The sequence below is a fragment of the Trichechus manatus genome, unplaced genomic scaffold (genome assembly GCF_000243295.1).
Source record: "Trichechus manatus latirostris isolate Lorelei unplaced genomic scaffold, TriManLat1.0 scaffold00062, whole genome shotgun sequence".
NCBI lineage: Eukaryota > Metazoa > Chordata > Mammalia > Sirenia > Trichechidae > Trichechus > Trichechus manatus.
In genome coordinates, this window is record NW_004443998.1 from 5,884,684 (window position 1) to 5,905,977 (window position 21,294).

Sequence of the window (21,294 nt, forward strand, 5' to 3'; positions counted from 1 at the left end):
GGAATATTTAGAAAGGTAGGACTTCTGACCCGGGAATATTTAGAAAGGTAGGACTTCTGACCCGGGAATATTTAGAAAGGTAGGACTTCTGACCCACGTACAGGGCTTTCTCACGTGCACCCACCTAGATTCCATGGTGTTAGTGTCGCTTAGGTTCTATTAGGCTATGCTTAAGTAAGACTGGTACCGGGTCAGATGGACTCCAAAAAAAAAAAAAAAACCTTAAAGTAAGGCTCCTTACTTTCCTTCTAACGAGAAAAAAAGGTGGCAAAAATTGAAGTGTCAGTTAATTTACTTTTCCTGGGAAGAGGCTTTAAAAAAACAAAAAACATTTAACAGCTCATGTTCTGAATTCTACCAGTTCCTTCTGCAACTGACACAGCATTAAAATCAGGTCTACAGCATCAGAGGCTACAAAACTACAACACTGGGCATCCCATGAGGACAGACGATCTCACACGACTGGGAGAGCCGGCTAAGGAGGGGGGCAAAAACCAGGAGACAACAGCTCATGTACACTTTTGCACCAGACCACGGGGAGACTAGGAGGAGCGGAGGCCAGCAGCGGACAGCTCAGCTGCTCTGTGTACCCGGAGAGGTCTGCAAACGGACGGCACATACAAACCGAGCTAGAGAAGGAGCTCTCCCCAGCAGCTGCTCTCCTGAGAGCACCCACAAGCTTCAAGGCAAGTGTTTCCATTCTCTGAATTAAACAGGCCGTGTTAAAACAAGCAAGAAAACCAGCCCAGGGCCAGCCAGCCCACCACGACTAAAAGGAGCAAGAAAACCAGCCCAGGGCCAGCCAGCCCACCATGACGCAGTGCAATCTCGCAGGAACAGAGGTCAGCGGAGAGGCTACACGTTGGTCTCCAGGCCCAGCAGGCGTCCCATTGTCTCCACGTTCTTGCTGATGGTAGCCTGACATGTTATCTCCCTGGCACACTCCATAGGAAACCAGCCCCTCTCTCCGTCTCGCAGCCGCTCCCCCTCATACCAGCCTGCAAGGGAGAACAGTGCATCAGGCAACTACGAGGCTCCGAGAAGGACGCGGAGATCAGAGACACCACCTGCCCCAGCTGGGGCATCACGGATGATGGAAGGTGAGGAGAGCTGGGATGGAGGAAAGGTTTCCCGGGGGAGATGAACGGCATGCCAGGGACAGACGGTGAGCTCGGGCTGAGATGAGGAAAGGGACCTCTGGGGAGGGGAAGCAGGTCAGCGAATTGGTTTTCTTTTTTGAAAGTAAGGAAGAACCTCTGGAGATGAGAACTAGGTCACTGGGGGGAAACGTTTCACGGTTCCTTTCAAATAACAAACCGTATGACTGCGTCTCAGTCAACGCCATTAAATTATTATCAAGGAAATGCAGATGAGAGGCTGCTGCCTATGTAAGAGCAGAAGCGAAGGAGGAGAAGGAGGCTGTATAACCAGGTGCCGGGGAGCTGACTCCTACTCATGGTGACCCCGTGTGCGTCAGAGGAGAGCTGCACTCCATAGGGTTTTCAGGGGCTGATATTTTGGAAATAGATCGCCAGGCCTTTCTTCCGAGGCACCTGTGGGTGGACTCGAACCTCCAATCTTTTGGTTAGCAGTGTTAACCATTTGCACCACCCACTATTTAGGGTAAAAGATTTCAAACGTACCAAAGTCCCTTAAATACTTCTCTAGGCCACCTTTAGGGCTCTGAGAAGCCACTGACGTGGGAAATGAAGTCCCAGGAAAGAAGAAAAGGAAGCACAGAGATGGGAATGTGGAGACAAGAAGGCAGGAGATAAGGTGTCACACATCACTGGGTCAGGATCTTCTCTGTAGGATATGGGCAGTGAGGAGGAAACGTGACTCCTTGGTTCCGTGGGGCCCTGCACCCCATGAATGCGGGACTGCGCGTGCTCACCGTCGCCCACGCGCTGATAAATGAGGACCACGTCGGCCACCTGCAAGGACAGCTCATCGGGCTGCTTGGCCGTAAACGATCGAGTGACTTCCACCTGGGTCAGCGCTGCGGAGGGAAGGAGAGAAAACAAAACAGGTACAAATCACTCGCTCCTTCTCTGTGACTCTCAGCTGGCACTGAGAAAACAAGCGAAGCTCCTTATCTGGTTACAGCTCGCAGGGGGAGATTACCCAGTGAGCACAGCACGCACCCTGCACTTAGCAAGGTACGCACCCTGCACTGAGCAAGGTACACAGGGCTTAACTGTGTTTACCTGCTAATCTGTGGCGAGCAATTTCACACAGGTTTCACATCTTTAACTCAATAACCTTGCTTATTGAGTAATACGGCCCTGCGAAGCTTTAGAATTTTAGAAGCTCGAAGTCAACAGAGGCCTTAACCATCACACCTTTTAAGATTCGTGACTCCGTCAGCCTTGATAAGGAGACACTAGTCATGTCACACGGGGTCACACAGTCCTGGTGAGGGGCATCATACGGGGTCACACAGTCCTGGTGGGGGGCAGGAGGGAAGCCTTGGGGAAGTTTAAAAAGCAGGTATTGTGGTGACATAATCCATTAATAGGAACCCTGGTGGTGCAGTGGTTAAAGTGCTGGGCTGCTAACCAAAAGGTCAGCGGTTCAAACCCACCTGCTGCTCCATGGGAGAAAGATGTGGCAGTCTGCTTCCGTAACGACAGCCTAGGAAACCCCGTGGGGCAGTTCGACTCTGTCCTACAGAGTCCCTGTGAGTCAGAATTGACTCAAGGGCCACAGGTGTGTTTTTGGGCTTCAATTCATTAACAGCCCAGCGTCCACCAGGGGGCAGGGTCCCTCCACGTTCCAGAGCAGGTGGCTCCTCAGGAAACTTACAGGTTCTGTCAGGAGGCTGCTTCCCGCTGCTGTGTCCCAGGACGGTCATCCATCGGGCTCGCTCACTCCTAAACACAGAGCAGGTCCCATTGAGACACCCACAGTCCAGAGACAGAAGAATGCGTGTTCTCCACAGCCCACGCAGAGCCATGCCCAGAAAACGGGAGAAATTCTCCAGAGAGTCTGCCCTTCACAACCAGGAGAGTTACTGAAAAATTACACTCTGGGAAGCTAAAATAGGCAGAAGACAAGTCCACATTGCCAAAAGATTCTGAATGAAGCTGGCTAATTGCTGATTAAACAGAATTTCTCATATCACAGTTTAACGTTCAACAAAGAGCTTTTTACACTGGTACGTTATAATCTCAAAAAGAGATTCAGTACACTCATTTAATCTGACGTTTAACATTTCAAAAAGGTAAATATGGTTTTTTAAAATCCTGCGTCAGTCTCTTCCCACTCCCTCCATCCCCTCCCCCTGCCCCACATACACTCAAACCACCGTGGGGGGGGTAAGAAACTTTAATATTGAACATGATTAAATATTGTTAAATTAATATAATTAACTTTGCCGAAGTTTGAGCTTTACTGAAATTGAAATTTGTTGTCTGATCTTTTTTAGACTGTTTTAAAATCCTTGAAATGGTTTAATCAGTACATCAATAAACTTTTAAGGAAAAAGAAAATAACCACAATTTTTTATATAATATTAAGCTATAAAACCCATTGCCGTAGAATGGATTCTGACTCATAGTGACCCTACAGCACAGAATAGAACTGCCCCATAGGGTTTCCAAGGAGCGGCTGGTGGTTTCGAACTGCCGACCTTTTGGACTGCAGCCGAGCTCTTAACCACTGCTCCCTTATTAAGCTATAATTAAATGAAATAAAATAATTATTTAACGAAAAGATCTAAAGTTTCAGATAAGCAAGTCCACTACTCCTTAATGCAGTCACCCCCAGTTTTTGGTTTGGAAAGTCAAATAAGACACACACACACACACACACACACACACACACACGCACACACGCGCGCACACACACACACGCACACACACATTAAAATCTCTAAGAAGCATTCATTAAACCCGTATTCCATGTCAAACACAAGCACTTTGCAATCACGATCTCATGGACTTCTCCAAAAAGCCCATTTTAAAGATGGGAAGACTAGACTGAAGCTCTGAGGGAAATAATTCCACCCGAGGTCCATGTCCTCTCCACCACTCCGCTTTCTGCAGAAGAGACGCCTTCACGCCCAACACGGAGGCATTTTTTTCCTCCCATGACAGCTTACACCTAAAGGTGCTTCTCGCTGTCACCCCATCTCCACGCCCCAGGTGTGTCCTTCACCCAGGCAGGGCGGACGGCTTCCAGCACGGGGCTCCACCACGGTGGCACAGCCCTTCCTATCTGTGGCCCCCATTCTCAAATACCTAGTCCCCTCTGTTTTGAACTAGCTGTGCACACGCATCATCACCATCTAAACATTTTATTGAGGTATGACATGCATAAACTACAGAGAGCACTGATCTTAAGTGAAGAGTCTTGGTGAATGTTTACCCACATATACCCGTCTGCCAAATCAAGAAATGGAACACTTCTGACACCCCAGGTTCCCTTCTGTCCCTTTCCAGCCAGTAACCTCCCTCCGAGGACAGCCGCTATTGTGATTTCCACCACACAGGTTAGTTCTGGAGTCCCTGCGAGCTGCAAACAGCAAATGCGCTCAGCTGTTGACCAGAAGGTTGGAGGTTTGAGTCCACCCAGGGATACTGTGGAAGAAAGGCCTGGCGATCTACTTCCAAAAAATCAGTCACTTAAGACCCCGTGGAGCACAGTTCTACTCTGACACCCACGAGGTCGCCATGAGTCAGGGTCGACTGGGCAGCAACTGGCAGATTCGTTTTGCCTGTTCTTGTACTTCATGAAAACAGAATCCTATGTCCACCCAACACGTGGACACTCAAGTCTCACCTCCAGGGGGCCTCCTCTGACACCCCTCCCACACTTCCTCTCCCAGGGCACCCTCTGCACAGCTCTGTCACACTGCTGGTAGGCCCTAAGCCTCAGGAAGGCAGGCGCCTCAGGTGTCTGGTTCATGGTATTATCTCCAGAACACTGCCCGGCACAGAGGTATCTGCTGCCGCTATCAATCACGTCACCCATATGCCCTGAACCATGAGTGTGCCATTCCTTGTCTCCTTCTCTTACCAGCCTTCAACTCCTGGAGGCCAGGAATTAGGTCTTGTTCCAAGTGAACATTACGGAGCACTTCTGTGCCAGGGATGATGCTAAATATTTTGCAAGTATCACCTAATCTAATCTTTATAACAATCTTTTGAAGAAAATTTGACCGTTATTATTTCTATTTTTCAGCGGAAGAAGCTTAAGTGTGGAATGCATGTCTGCTCACAGTAAAACCCCTGGTGAGTGGCGGAGTCAGAATATAAGCCCAGGCAGGCTGCGTTCAAGAGGTGGCGTTCCTTCATCTCATCAATTCCCAGGGCCATACCTAGGTAAAAAGCTCCACTTCTAACCAAAAGGTCAACAGGTCGAACCCACCAGCCACTCCTTGGAAACCCTGTGGCACAGTTCTACTCTGTCTTCTAGGGTTGCTCTAAGTCAGAATCGACTCTAAGGCAACGTGTTTGGTTTGGTGGGTACCTAGCAGATGCTTACAAAAACCACGAGGGAAGGCAGGAAGGGCGGAAACCGCAGTGCGCAGAGAGACAGACTTTTTTTAAAAGAATAAGATGAGGCTGGGCTCTGGTTGAACTGATGTGTCCCAAAGTAATACCAACAATTTATACAGAAACTGATGACCTCGCCTTGTTCTTAATTTTGTTTTTCTCTAATAGGATAAAGGGCTTTAGAAAGGCTTTTTATAGGGAACAAGCAAGACACAACTTCCTTTAACATAATCCCAAGCAAACACTTAAATCCTTGATACCACTCTTTGTTGGGATAACATCTGTTTTTCACTCAGGCTCAACTGGAATTTCCCAAGTGCAAACGCAGGGAAGATAAGTTGTTCAGGACAGCAGAGGTGCTCACCAAGATGAACCTACAAGGAAGGATTTGTGTTTCTATGTGCCATACGCACACAAACTAGACTCATCTTTGAATTTCCGCTGCATCTGTCAGTGGTCCATCACCGCTGTCTGCAGTCCTTCCCAGGGACATCTGGAGCCGGGGAAGCAGATCTTGCATCTAAGACCCCACGCAAGACTCGTCTGGCACGGGAGCTGCTTCCAGCGGAGGCCTTACCTTGCTGCCAGTTCGCAGAAGCCCCGATGAAATCTTTCACTGGGTGGCACACTGCCTGGATGCTAACAGCAGCCCTTACGCACGGCAGCCCCTCACAGGGACTCCCGAGGACAGAACAAGATACTCCTTGTTGCCTCACTGAAAGGCACTGCTTCTTGAGACGGCTTTTATTGAATCAGTCCCAGCCCCCTCTTAGATGCCGTCAAACCCACACGACTTCCCCTGGAGCTTCCGAGAGCCCTGCCAAGGAGCTCGCTCTTCCTCCCTCAAGAAAGGCTGGGTTTTTAAAGCAGGAAAGGGACCCGCTCTGCTGTTGGAAGTCAGAATTCTAAGAACAAGAAATACCAGGGCATAGACAACAACTGACGTACCCATTATTACACTTAGATACCAAGCCCAGGGCTCACGCACTGATAGCTACTTTCTCCAGGGATGGAATTAAACGATCAAGATGGATTCACAAAAGAGCTTGGCTGCTCACCAAAAGGTCAGCAGTTTGAATCCACCAGCCGCTCCTTGGAAACCCTACGGGGCAGTTCTCCGCTGTCCTATAGGGTGGCTGAGAGTCGGAATCAACTCGATGGCAACGGGTTGGCTTGGTTTGGTTTTCTCTGCACCCAACTGATAGACTTTTCCCTTCATCCTCCAAAAGGTGCTAGAATTAGAATGCTGCGGTGACCTCTACCTCCCGAGCATCCACTCCAAAGCTCACTTGCCACGCCTTCCTCTGCAAGGTCCTGTGGGACTTGACGGTAACGGGTTTGGTTTTGGTGCTTGGTTAGGGCTCAATGTAAGGAGCAGACATAGCAGGAAACACCATAAAACCCAATACAGCAGGTGGCGTCCTGAGCTAGAGGATGCTAATTCCAGCATACCCAACCCAGGGAGAGAAAGATCACAAAACGCAATCCTTTCATAACCCAAAATTATCTATAAAAAACCTACTGCCGTCGAGTCGATTCCAACTCATAGTGACCCTGCAGGACAGAGTGGAACTGCCCCATAGGGTTTCCAAGGAGCGGCTGGTGGATTTGAACTGCTGACCTTTCGGTTAGCAGCTGAGCTCTTAACCACTGCTCCGTATGAAATGCTAAATCTACAGTTCTCTACTGCGGTATTAGCTGTGGTAACACCTTGTCCTGCCTGTCGTAAAATTAATTCAGCACAGTAGGTTTAAACTTCAGAGAGTCGCAATCGACTCGACAGCAGCGGGTTAGGTTGACACTTAGTGGCACAGAGGTCGACGAGACAGCGAAGTCCAGCTTCTGACTGAACCACCGGGCATGGGCTTAAAAACATTAACACGGAGACAGTGGAAAGTCGGCTTCGGATGAGAAGGGGGCAGGACTACAGATGAGACGGGGCAGAATCGAGCCCCACCAAAGCTTTCACCACTGACACGGTTTGCCTGATTTCTCAAGAGAAACCGAGAGACCTGAGTTGCTCTTCAACCTTCCCACTAACTGTCTTTAAATGACATTTGAGCAGAAAACAAAAAGCAAATCCACTGCCATCGAGTCGATTCCTAGTGACCCTGTTTACCCCATATGGTTTCAAGGAGCAGTTGGTAGATTTGAACTGCCGACCTTTTGGTTAGCAGCTGAGCTCTTAACCACTTCGCCACCAAGGCTCTGACACTTGACCAGATACTTTTTTTTCCTGGTTCCTTCTCACAACCAATGAATTTACCTGTGGTTCCTTTCAAACAAGGGGATTTTGAAACTTCTACACCCATAGCCTTTGAAAATAAGTCCTTCGAGCACTCACAAGGAAGAGGTTTGCAAATATGATCGTTTCTGTTCATTCCCTAACACATTCAATTCAACTAGACTTGTTCAATAAACTAACTCATAGCATAAAACCCACAGGGTAAAAAATGTCATTTACTACAAATACTGCAAGACAAAGCTTTATAAAATTGGATGCCAGTTCAACTTATCTAATTTCAAAAAAATCTGACCAAAGCAAAATAAAACCTCTAGCCCACTAAAATACTCCTAAAAGTTAGGTTTGTGACATGTTATTTAGTTACACCAATTATTTCTTGTTTACCAGAGTAGGATTAGACCTAAAGTCTCTTCCGGAATCCCTGAATTCACCCCAAGTGGTCAGTTATCTGTTTCCTCGTTGATAAAACGCCAAGATCGCCGCCTGCCCGCCTGCCCGCCTGCCCTGTGGGGTCCGTGCTGAGGACCAAGGAAGATCAGGCACTTTGACGGACACTCTACAAATGGGCTCAAACATACCAACAATTGAGAGGACTGCGCGGGACTGGGCAACGTATCGTTCTGTTTACGTAAGGTCGCCGTGGCGAGTCAGAGCCAACTGGATGGCAACTACCAACATACAAATGTAAAAGATCATTTCTGGACTTGGATTTCAGATTCAAGGGGGAAAAACAGCGTATCCTGCAATAAACACGTTTTTCCACATTAACAGTCTTCTCTAGATTGCGGATTTTTCTTTAAGGATGAAGTCTAAGAAGACTATGTCCGATATACTGTACAAAGCTTTATTCCATCCAATGGACTTCCTGTTGTTAACTGAATCATTCACAGATGCAGGAAGAAGCCAAAGACTCCTGCAAACAATGCCCCTTTATCAGGAGGCCCAGGAATTGGTTGCCTGGATGTCTGACAGCACCAACTGCAATCATTAGGCTTCTAGCTCTTTCTGAGAGGGAGATTTTGAGAAGGATCTTTGGTTACAGTTTAAGGTGATTATATCCTACAGCAAAAAAAACACCAGGGGAAGAAAGTCTGTGTTACCCTCTGAATGTGTCTTAGGTGACTCATGCACTGGACCCAAACGACATCCCCGTTCTACTGTAAATGCAGGAAGCCCGGGACACCCCTTGCTGCAGCCGCTTGTCCGTGCCAGCTGCAGCTGTCTGAGCTCCTGTTTAATGCAGGCAGACAAAAGGTGGCTCTCTGGCTCCCACATTCCCCTTGAAAGAAGGCCCAGTGGGGTCGGGAGTGGGGAAATGACAGTAGTAAACCGTTCTTCCTTTATCCTTTTACCAAGGGTACCCTTTTGTATTCACACACTATAGTCTCATTAACAACACAACGACTCAAGGTCTTCAACAGGCAAACAGATACAGCACTATACATGGGGGAGAAGCACATCCTTAAAAAAAGCTTAACCACATCTGTACTAGCAAAAGTTGAAAAACAAGTGGAATTTAGGAAAAACTTTCTCCAGAGGCAACTGAAAGGCCAGAGACTAGAGGTGGATGGGGAGCAGTGTTACCCCCCATGCAGCCGCTCTCCTGCCTTGCCTTGGATATATACACACTAGTTATATTAATTGTGGATTGATCCCAAAAACGTTACTGGGAGCTTGCTGTGTAAAGCTAAGACAAAGACCAAGACTGCACTGAGTGTGGGGATCAGTAATGAAGAAGAGCAGAAGGAGAATGGCTCGGAGGCTGTCAGGGTGGGCTCAGGGGAGAAGTGATACAGGCTGACCTAGGGAGGAGGTTGTGGTGGTTGTCAGCTGCTGCTGAGTCAGCCTCCCACTCACGGTGACCCATGGAGCGAAACGCTGTCTGGTCCTGCACCATCCCTACAACCAGCTCAGGGTTGGACTGTTGTGATACCTAGGGTTTTCACTGGGTGATTTTTGGAGGTAGATCACCAGGCCTTTCTTCCTGGTCTTAGTCTGGAAGCGCCACTGAAGCCTATCCAGCATCACAACACTCGAGCCTCCATGGACAGATGGGTGGTGGCTGCACTTGAGGTTCACTGGCTGGGAATCAAACCCGGGTCTCCTGCATGGAAGGGGAGAACTCTACCACCAAACCACCACTGCCCTCAGGAAGGAGGGAGTAGAATGCAACAGACATTCCCTTTGTGCAGGAAGAGCTGGCAGATGATGGACCTGTGCTGATGTCGAAGCAATGGACATGGCACCAACTCTCTAGACTGGGTCACTCCAATCGGCGTCAGCGGAACCATTTTCAGAAGTGAGTTAGGGAAAGCAGTGGGTGGTGGTGTCTGCGTCCACACAGGCTGCATTTCTGGAAAGGAAGTGAGGGGGAGTGGTGAGGGACACGCGAGGAGAACTATGAGACTACAGATGAGGGGATACTCTCAACAAGGGGCTTCCCTTGAGAGAGCTGGATAGTCAACAAAACTAAATGATGTTAAAGGTGAAAAAAAATAAAAATGAAGATTGGACTGCCAGATGTGGTGACCGGAAGCACTGGTTATCTTATGATGGACCGCTCCCCACGGGGTGGCAGAGGAAGAAGTCCTACTGAAGACCGAAGGACCAGAGAAGAATTGACACCTTTGAATTATGGTGTTGGCGGAGAATACTGAATGTATCACGGACTGCCAGAAGAACGAACGAATCTGTCCTGGAAGAAGTACAGCCAGAACGCTCCTTGGCAGCAAGGATGACCAGACTTCATCTCACATACTCTGGACATGTTATCAGGAGGGATCAGTCCCTGGAGAAGGACATCATGCTTGGTAAAGTAGAAGGTCGGCAAAAAAGAGAAAGACCCTCAAGGAGATGGACTGACACAGTGGCTGCAACAATGGGCTCAAACATGATGATTGTGAGGATGGTGCAGGACCAGGCAGCGTTTCCTTCTGTTGTACACGAGGTCGCGATGAGTTGGAACCAACTCGATGGCACCTAACAACAATGACAACAAAGAACTCATATCTGTGGCACCAGCCTCTCAAGCCTCAAGTCCAAAGTATCCCTGATCCTGAGTCAGTCTATCATTTAGTCCTGCGGCCTCTGCCTCCAAAATACAACGTCTCTACCTCCACCGATATACCATGGCCCAGGCTGCCATCAGGTCACCCCTCGGCTAACGGTGTTCCCTAGAAACTTCGTCTCCTCTAGTCTCCCCTGGCTTCTCAGGGAAAGAAGTACAAATCCCTCCCTGGCTTCTGAGGCTCGACGTCGGTGCTTCTCAATGTATCTGTGGTGAAGAACCAGTCCCCACCTCCCTTCCCCAACGCACTGTGCTCCAAAACTTCTCAGCAACAGTAAAAGTGAATTCTGTTAAAAGAACCCCACGCTTTCAGGCCTCAGTGAGTCAGACCGCTACAGTTTCCGTTTCCCTCATCCCGGCTGGTGATGGTTTGTGGACTGACAACGGTCACAGACAGCGCTGGAACAGCTCGCTGGCCTCCCCCGCCTCTTCGCCATCCTCCTCTACCTCTCTGCTTCCTCCTGATCCAGCCACACTGGCCGTATTCACTGATGATGCCAAACGCATTTCCTCAAGGCTTTGCATCCGCTGTTCCCTTTGCCTGGAACAGAATTCTGCCCCGGCATTTCACATGGTGGGCTCCTCTTGTCACTCAGGTCTTAGCTCAAATGTCACCTCCTCAGAGAAGCCTTCCTGGACTATATGATTTAGAGTACATATACCCCTCCCCAGGACTTAACATTCACCCTGGATCTGGGTTTTATATGGAGCCCTGGTGGCACAGTTGTTAAGAGCTCAGCTGTTAACCAAAAGGTTGGCAGTTCAAATCCACCAGCTGCTCCTTGGAAATCCTAGGGGGCAGCTCTCCTCTGTCCTACAGGGTCGCTGAGTCGGACTCGACAGCAATGGGTTTGGTTTTTTGGTTTGCACTTACCATTACCTGAAATGATCTTTTTTTTTGTCTTTTAAGTTGAGTGAAGAAGAATGCTTTCCCACAGCCCCAACTCATTGTAAGTCATTGCCCAACAACAAAAGAAAAAAAAACCAATCCCGTTGCTATCGAGTTGATTCCAACTCATAGCGACCCTGTAAGACAGACTAGAACTGCCCCGTAGGATTTCCAAGGAGTGGCTAATGGATTTGAACTGCCGACCTTTTGGTTAGCAGCCATAGCTCTTAACCACTGCCCAAGCAAACTGAAATAAGCTCACTCCCATCCAAGGTCACCCTCCCTGAGGGCAGGAGGCACAAAGGGGCAGGTGCCCCACGTGACTATACGCCTCAAAGGGCAGGGATCTTACTTCTGTGCCGTTCATGGCTACAACGCCGCTCCTCAGAACAGCAGGAAGTAGGCACCCAGTAAGAATTCACTGAATTAATAGAAATGAAAACTGTTCTCTTGAGGAGTTTAGCTATAAAGAGAAGGAGAGCTTAGAGGTGGGTTAGGGATTGGGAGTAGTTACAGTGGAGGGTAACAGACAGAAAACATCAAGGGGAAATGAGCTAACAGAGCGGCACACACAGCGAGCTCTCAGAACTCTAAGTGGCGAGAGGTGACTGCCAGAGCCCCGAGAGGTTTCCGAGCCGAGGGCTGGCTGGTACGGGCCGCGAGAGGTGAGGCATGTTTGACAACCCGAGAGAGTCTGACGAGGGCATTCCAGGCATCAGGTAACATGGGCAAAGGAACAAGAAGGACGTTTTAAATGCAAAGTATTTTTTTGGAATGCAATATCTATTAAGCATTTTATTATAAAATACACGATACTCCAAATTTACCACCTGGGTTTCCATAAGCTTTTCCGGACGCCTTTGAATTGTGGCGGTGAAGAATATTGAATATATCATGGACTGCCAGAAGAGCAAGGAAGTACAACCAGAATGCTCCTTAGAAGCAAGGATGGCGAGACTGAGTCTTACATACTTTGGACACGTTATCAGGAGGGACCAGCCCGTGGAGAAGGGCATCATGCTTGGTAAAGTAGAGGGTCAGTGAAAAAGAGGAAGACCCTCAATGAGATGAACTGACACAGTGCCTGCAACAATGGGCTCAAGTATAACAATGATTGTGAGGATGGCGCAGGACCAACTCAATGGCACCTTACAACAATGTGGACTTAAAAAAAAAAAAAAAAAAAATCCACATCTCAGTAGCTTCTCACATTCAGTAGCAACTAGCTTCCTGGCATTTCCCTCCCAGAGCCAGAACAAGGCCAAGCTGACTGGCAAGGCGGGGGCGGAAGTGTCCACTGGTTGGCAGTTCTCAGTGAGAAGATTAAAACGTGTTACTAGAATGAGTTCCGCCACAGTCAGATCAGGTTCTCGTGCCAGCTTTGGCACTAACTCAATTTCTGTGTCCTTTTAGGCAAGTCGGAAGTCCCTGGGGGTGCAAATGGGTAACACGCTCGGCTGCTAACCCATCAAAAGTTTGAGGTTCAAGTCCACCCAGAGAAGCCTCGGAAGAAAGGCCTGGTGATCTACTTCTGAAAAAAGTCAGCCACTGGAAACCCTGTGGAGCACAGTTCTACTCTGACATGCACGTATGTACGTCAGAGCCGACTGGCCGGCATCTGGTTTACCAGTTTCGGCAGGTCACTTCACCTTTGTGAGTCTCATTTCACATCTGGGGAAAATGAAGGAGTTGTACCATATGACCTATAATTTGGCTGACCGCCCATTTTATTGTCTAAACGAGACACTTTTAAGAGCCAAAGGACATAATTTCAACAGGACAACAGGCATAAAGTTGAACTATCAATCCCAAGGGAACTGAGATGTAGGGCGCCCTTACCTATACGCTTCCTTCATCTCTTACTGCGGGCCCCCTTCTTCACCTTCTATACCTGGCTCAGAGCCTGGTACATCCCAGATGCTCACTGTCCCTGTTTCCTCTTGGGGAGCTGTTCTGCATTCTTTATGTAATCAAATTCATGGATCTGTTCTTCCACAATTTCACCATCTTATGAGAGTTCAATTGTCCTTGCGCCAAACAGCCGCACCCACCCTACTGCCAATTGGAATTTTTGCATATCCCCAGGTGGTCTCTGCGGACAGCAGCTTTTCAAAGACAGTCAATATTTAGGTATGCACCCCAAGGATTACTCAAGGCCAGTGCGGTGGCCATATTAACCCAACAGGACATAAAACAGAGAAATCTTGAAAAACACATGCTCACACCTGCCCTTACAACTGGACCAATAAGCAACATCATTATAAACGGAGAAAACACTGAAGCTGTCAAGGATTTCACTTTACTTGGATCCACAATCAACACCCATGTAAGCATCACTCAAGAAATTAAAGGGTGCATTGCATTGGGTAAATCTGCTGCAAAAGATCTCTTTAAAGTGTTAAAAAGCAAAGATGTCACCTTGAAGACTGAGGTGCGCCTGACCCAAGCCATGGTATACAAAAGCTGGATGATGAATAAGAAAGACCAAAGAAGAATTGGTGCCTTTGAATTTTGATGTTGGCTGAGAATACTGAATATACCATGGACTGCCAGAAGAATGAACAAATCTGTCTTGGAAAAAATACAGCCAGAATGCTCCTTAGAAGCAAGGATGGCAAGACTACACCTCACATACTTTGGACATGTTATCAGGAGGGACCAGTCCCTGGAGAAGGACTTCATGCTTGATAAAGTACCGGGTCAGCGAAAAACAGAAAGACCCTCAAGGAGATGGACTGACACAGTGGCTGCAACAATGGGCTCAAGCATAACAAGGACTGTGAGGATGGCCCAGGACCGGGCACTGTTTAGTTCTGTTGTACGTAGGGCCGCTATGAGTTGGAACCAATTCGACACCACCTAACAAGTCACCCAGAGGAGCCCTGGTGGCTCAGTGATTAACAGCTATGGCTGCTAACCAAAAGATCGGCAGTTTGAATCCACCAGCTGCTCCTTGGAAACCCTATGGGGCAGTTCTACTCTGTCCTATATGGTTGCTTTGAGTCAGCAGCAACGGGTTATTGCTGTTACCCACCCAGAGGCCCTCAGAAGACAAGCCAGGCGATCTGCTTCCGAAAAGCCACAGCCTTGAAAACCCTACGGGGGAGTTCTACTCTGCACATGTGGGATAGTCACCAGTTGGAAATGTCTGGATGCCAACAGCATACATTGAGCAAATCTTAGAAGCAAAGAACCCGCGTACTTAGACCAAAAGTCTGATTGCCTAAACCCAGGCAGACCAGGGCACGTTTCCCAGCATGGCATGCAATTTGCTAGGCTTTCAAACAGCCTGTTGTTGTTTTAGGAAAGTGTTCCTTGGCTGTAACATATTTCCTTTCAACATTAATGCTATTTTCCGCCTTGTGTGCTTCAAAGTATCTGTCCATTTATTTACTTCCCAACTGCAATTGAGGGGACAGGAGGGAGAGGGGCATGACAGTCGCTGCTCTGTACCCAAGGAGACCTCTGCCCCTTCTGGAATGTCCATCGCTATTAATTAAAGAACTATGACCATGAGTCATGCCCACGGGTTTATGGGTGACATAACCAGACATTCTGGAAGAACATTCTGATTGAGGAAATGAACATCCACTCAGTTCACAGCAAGATCAAAGGCAAGAGGGTAGACTGAACGCTGCAGACGTCCCCGGAAAGGGACTAGCCTGGGTGTAAAGAGAACTGGACAGTCGGTGCCTTCCCGTTCCCTTGGAATAACGTGGGAAGTAAGTGGTGGAGAGTGCATTAACTACAAAAAGAGACGGTCAAGGAACGCTCTGTAGATATGCTGGCAAGGCCTGAATAAAGAACAAACAATCCTCATAAACACAGACAAAAGGAAAACCAATCACATTTTCATCGTTGCTAAGTGACGAAAGGGAAATTCTCTAGTTTCTGAGGATTCTCTAGAATGTCCGGACAAGTGCTAACCTTCAAAATGTTTAAGTCTTTTTCAACCTAAAAATCATGGAAAATCCAAGGTTCACACGCATTAAACTCCCCTTTTAAGAGAGGGTTCCCAAACATTGGCCAATGGGTTTAAATCACTTTTAGAGTTGGAGAAAGCCTTCCCCTAGCCCTGGCCCCAGGTGTGTCTCACACTGGTCACCTGTGCAGACCAGCAAGAACCACACCCACCCAAAGCCATACTCTCTAGGGCAGCAATCCAAGGTGGCATGCGCGCGGAATGCTGTCCCACTGGAAGAACCAAGGGACCCTATACAAAGGCATCTCTTTGGTTGTAAACAAAGACACGCCACTCCTTTGCTGATTTATTCCCTCTGTTAACTCTTAAGTTCATTTGTAATATTCTATTTTGTCCACTTTCAAACCTCAAATAGCTTTACATCAGCCAGTCCCTCTTGGTTTTCTCCAGCCTTTGAAAAGCTACTTCTAGGGCCAAAAGACATAACATGTATCCTTTTATGTAGACAATTTGTAATTTTCACATTTTTCTTATGCTTCTCTTTAATGGTCCAGGAACACTCTTGGACTCTCTCTTAAAAAGTGGACGTATTTCTTTGGGTTTATTTTCCCTATCAGACAAAACCACCAGGGTTTTGCTATAGTCTTAGAGTTGTGATTCGCCAGCTGCTGATCCTTGGCAAGCGGCAGGCTCGGGGTGGGAGACTATGTGGGACCCTGCTGAGACAAAGAACTAGAGGAGGTCCTCTTTCCCTCCACAGCTCCCACCCCAGACTCAACACAATTCCTCCTCGTAATGACTGTTGGGAGCCCTGGTAGCGCAGTGCTTAAGGTGCTCGGCTGCTAACCAAAGGGTCAGCGGTTCCAACTTACCAGCCACTCTGCAGGAGAAAGCTGTGGCAGTCTGCTTCCGGAAAGATTTACAGCCTTGGAAACCCTATGGGGCAGTTCTACTCTGTCCTGTAGGGTCCCTATGAGTTGGAACTGACTCGACGGCAACAGGTAATGATTGCTGCAAAAGGAAGTTTCCAGTTTCTAAAAACATAAATTGGTCAACTATCTCTAAATAGACGAATCACTACAGTGGACTTAAAAATTTAACTCCGTTTCCCTCATTCAGCTTGAGGATGGACTGTAAGCTAATTGCTAGTGAAACTGCAGGCACAAACAGGACGTTTGTTTTGCCTCTGGATTGGATAGAGGATCCACCAATACATGTATCCAAACTGAGTATCTCTTTTGCCAAAATCATTTCTGCTGTCTGAGTGAGGCAGGTGATTGAGAAATGACATTAATTTCCTGGGATCTAAGAAAATTTATGGCCTGGACTCAAACTACCGGTTGAGTTATATTCCCTAGGGCTTGGGGATCATGTTTTGCCAATGAGCAAAGTAAAATGATTTTTAAACCGCTCTATAAAAATAAAAGCCACACCCTCTGAAACACAATGCACCCACGAGGGCGTACAGGGACAAGAACAACGACAGCCATGCTCAGAGACACTGAGGCGATCACCACCAGAAAAAGCAGCGCCATGAAGCCCCTAGACTGTATGCCTAGCACACAGTAGGCACTCAATAAACAGCAGCTACTGTTGGAAGAAGTACAGCCAGAGTGCTCCTTAGAAGCGAGGATGGTGAGACTTTGTCTCACATACTTTGGACGTGTTATCAGGAGGGATCAGTCCCTGGAGAAGGACATCATGCTTGGTAAAGTAGAGGGTTAGTGAAAAAGAGGAAGGCCCTCAACGAGATGGATTGGCACAGTGGATGTAACAGTGGGCTCAAGCATAACAGTGATCATGAGGACGGTGCAGGACCAGGCAGTGTTTCGTTCTGTTGTACACGGGGTCGCTAGGAGTTGGAACTGACTCCACAGCACCTAACCACAACCACAGCCATTGTTAGAGGTCCCTGGTGGCTCAAATGGTTTGTGCTTGGCCACTAACCTAAAGGTGGGTGGTCTGAACCTACCTAGTGGTACCATGGAAGAAAAGGCCTGGTGAACTGCTTCCATAAAGATTATAAGCTAAGAAAACACCATGGAGCAGTTTTACTCTGTAACACATGGGGTCACCATGAGTCAGAATGAACTCGACCGCAATGCATTTGGTTTGTTTTTTCTGTTGCTAGGGAGTCTGCAGACCAAAGGCAGTTAGGGGGGAAACTGGTACTAGCTATTCTGAAACCCTCTCCTTTCGCGTACTTACTGTGTCTCAGCCCCCAGCAGCATCTCCACTTTCTCATTCGCGTGGTTGCTGAGGACTGTCAGAGTGAAGAGGTGACTGGCAGAGCTCTGTCTTGAATAGAGCATTGTGGAACTGTTCTTCCCTGGAGAAGGATTAAACTCTTCATTGTCACAAGATTCCACCAACAGCTGATCCCGTAAAGAATAATCATTGACGTTGTAACTTTCTTCACTGTAAGGAAAAAGGGGGAAAAATGTCAGTTACTCAGTACATAAGACTGTGACACTGTCAGTTTTCAAGTCACGTTTTGGGGGAAAGTGGGAGAAGGCAGGGAGCGCAAAGAGGGAGAGAATAATTTATTTTAAAATATGAATTGAAATTTGAATTGTAACCACTCATTATGAATCAATATAAAACCAAACCAAACCCACCGCCATCAAGTCAATTCCAACTCATAGTGACCCTGTAGTACAGAGTCGAACCACCCCATAGGGTTTCCAAGGCTGTCATCTTTACAGAAGCAGACTGCCAGATCTTTCTCCCATGGAGCAGCTGGTGGGTCCAAACTGCCAACCTTTCAGTTAGAAGCCAAGTGCTTTAACCACTGTGCCACCAGGGCTCCTTGTATCAATATAAAGCCCCCCCCAGATTAAACCTGCTTATGACTGTTTTTCTGTAATGTACTAAATTGTATCTTAGGTATAAAATCAACGTTTTTTAAAAAAAAGTCACCAAACCCTCTAGGTTTCACTTTAAGTCATCCTGAAACTGTTAAAACGAGTGAGACTTGCACACACCCTGGTAATGCTCCAACAGGCTTCTACACCACCATTCGCAGGATGAGCGGGAGCCCCAACCTTGCACATGCTCTGGGGTAACGGTGCCTCGATCTCAGCCTCCAAGTCTCCACATGAAGGAGAGAAGAGTGCCAGAGGTCTGCCTGCGTCTGCAAGATGCCCACCCATCCCTCTCTGCAATACTCACAGCCTCGTTATCTGCTTCAGAAACCAAAACCACTCCCATCATCCCATCTCTTCCTATGCTACCTCCTCAGAAAAAAAAAACCCTTGCTGTCGAATCGATTCTGACTCATGGCCACCTCACACGTGTCAGAGTAGAACTGTACACCATAGGGTCTTCAATGGCTGCTTTTTTGGAACTACACTGCCCGGCCTTTCTTCTGAGGGCTTCTGGGTGGACATGAACCTCCAGCCTTTCGGTTAGCAGTTGAGGGTGTTAACTGTGTGCACCTCCCTGGGACTCAGCTTATGCTCAAGACCCCCAGACTCTCCTCCCATGGTGCTGTATATATCCCTAATCTGGCCCACCTCCTTCAGCTTCTCAGCTCCTGGACGCACACCACCATGTCCTCTGGGAATGTACAGTCAGCCATGCAGTAAAGCCCCCTAAATCCTCAGCCTCTGCTCTGGACACTCCCTTTACCTTCTGGCCCCAACAGTAGTCCGGCTCTCCCCAGAGGGCACTGCTTCCTCTGGAGGCACTCTGCCTGGTGGAAGGTGGGCTGGGGTCCTGCCTTCTTCTCACTGCTGATTCTACACCACTGTTCTGAAAAGCCCTCAGCCCTGAAGCTCATCTCGTAATCACTGCACCCACAGACCCCTGGACCACTCCCCATCTTCCTTCAGGAATTTCGTTTCTGGCTCACTGTCTCCCTCCAATATGGCTTCTTTCATCATTCATGACGGTTTCAATTTCCACATGGTGGATACTTCCATTGCTCTGGTCTCTCAGTTTCCTGACTTCTTCTCCAGCGATCTTGTCCTCCGCTTTTCTTTAGCCACCCACCTGTGGTCACTCCCTAGACAGGCCTTGTCGTTACCATCAACTACACGCCACCAGGGCTCCACCATCAAATACCACCAAAAAAAAAGAAAATGACTGTTGCCGTTGAGTCAATTCCAACTCACTGCGACCCTATAGGACAGAGTAGAACTGCCCCACAGGGTTCCCAAGGAGCAGCTGATGGATTGAAATGCTGACCTTTTGCTTAGCGCTGAGTTCTTAACCACTGTGCCATCAGGGCTTCCCATCAACTAGAGCGGTCTCAAAATACCAGTGTCAAACACGGCACTCTAACCGTCACCTCACGTCTCACCAGCTCAATGCCTCTAATCCTCAACTCCACCAATTCTTCAACCCACCCCTTCCTAGATCCACTGACTACGTCCCACATGTCCTTTGACCCACACGTAGTAATCACCCAGCTCGGATTTCTTGGTACCCAGTTATAATCACTCCTTGCACACTCAACTTCTTGGTCACTCTTTCCTGGCAACTGCCCCCTTGCAACTAAGCGTGACAGAGCTCAATAAACAATCATTGACTAAACAGATGAATATACTTTAAGTTCTAATATATTCTAGGGACAACATCCAACACCTACTTAACAATAATACATACAAATGTATGAACTCAGGAGAGCTAAAAGAAATGAGAAAGTCTTGTACCCAATTAAATGTGCTAGAAATTTCGGAATAAGCCACTCTGTCCACAATTTCTTGGAATTTTCTTTCATTTGGTGTTGACTTCTGTTTGTCAAGCACTCCCTTCTAGCTTTGCTTGAAAAGCTTTATAATTCTTTCTAAAATTTAGTTTGATGGATTCTTCCCTCAAAAAACAGCAAACACGCTTATCATCTGTAAAAGCCCAATATTGCCTTTCTGATCAAACGCCTTTGTTGCTAAGGTAACAATCTGTATTGATTCAAAGTTCATGTGGCAAGGTCATCTCCAGTGCTCTCCCAAGACCTTGTTCAGACCAGCACAGCCACACCCAGAATATGCAACATACGTGGTGGAGCCTCAGAGGAAGGAGAGGAGATGCTACAGCCAGATGCAGATACTGACGACCCCACCCCCTCTCTGCATAGAACCTCCAGTGAGTACAAGGCCGGCTGTGCTGGGTTGGCAAAGAAGCCCCCTTCCTGAGGGAAGCTGATGCTAATCAGACTTCCCCGTGTTTGTCTCTACCATTTCACAAACATAGGGTTTACATAGTTTCCGAAACAATCTGGATCGTGCAATTAGGAAGTTAAACTGCTCAGAAACAGGCAAATGGAAAAACCACCTTTCCTCATGTGGAGAGGTTTATATGTAGACTTCCTCCGATTGTCCGATGCACGGCTCCACGTTTACCAGCTGCTCGTCAATGCTGTCCGCTCTGTGCAGGCAGCGGCTCCTATTAGGGGCAGCAATCAAATCTAGACGCCTCCGTTGCTCTGTGGTGCAAACAATGAGCGCTCTCCCTGTTAAATCCCACTTAAGTCCCAGTAACCTTTCTTGAGATTTCTTTCTTTTCTTTTTAACAGAATAAAGAACTATTAGTAAAGAACAAGACATGAGAGCAAACACATATCTCCACTGTTTTTCCCTCTGGGAAGCATTCTTGGTTAAGCAGCTTAGACAGTGTTTGGTTTTACTGTATGCAGCCTGACAGTGTGGGCAGAAAAATGACACTTTAATGAGA

At 47.7% G+C, this 21,294-nt stretch overlaps 1 protein-coding gene across 2 annotated transcripts in view; it reads right to left on the reverse strand.

Annotated features, from left to right (window-relative positions):
• Positions 1-820: 820 nt before the first annotated feature.
• ARHGEF26 (Rho guanine nucleotide exchange factor 26) overlaps positions 821-21,294 on the reverse strand; it is a 131,686-nt gene continuing 111,212 nt past the window's right edge. The window contains exons 12-15 of one of the 2 annotated variants that reach the window (XM_004379181.3): positions 17,830-18,039; positions 2,806-2,873; positions 1,895-1,934; positions 821-998 (exon numbers count right to left, since the gene is read on the reverse strand). In XM_004379181.3, the coding sequence (XP_004379238.1) occupies positions 989-998; positions 1,895-1,934; positions 2,806-2,873; positions 17,830-18,039 (328 nt within the window). In that variant the 3' untranslated portion in view covers positions 821-988. Of the gene's footprint in view, positions 999-1,894; positions 2,000-2,805; positions 2,874-17,829; positions 18,040-21,294 lie in introns of both variants that reach the window. The other variant, XM_004379180.1, reaches the window with a different exon arrangement.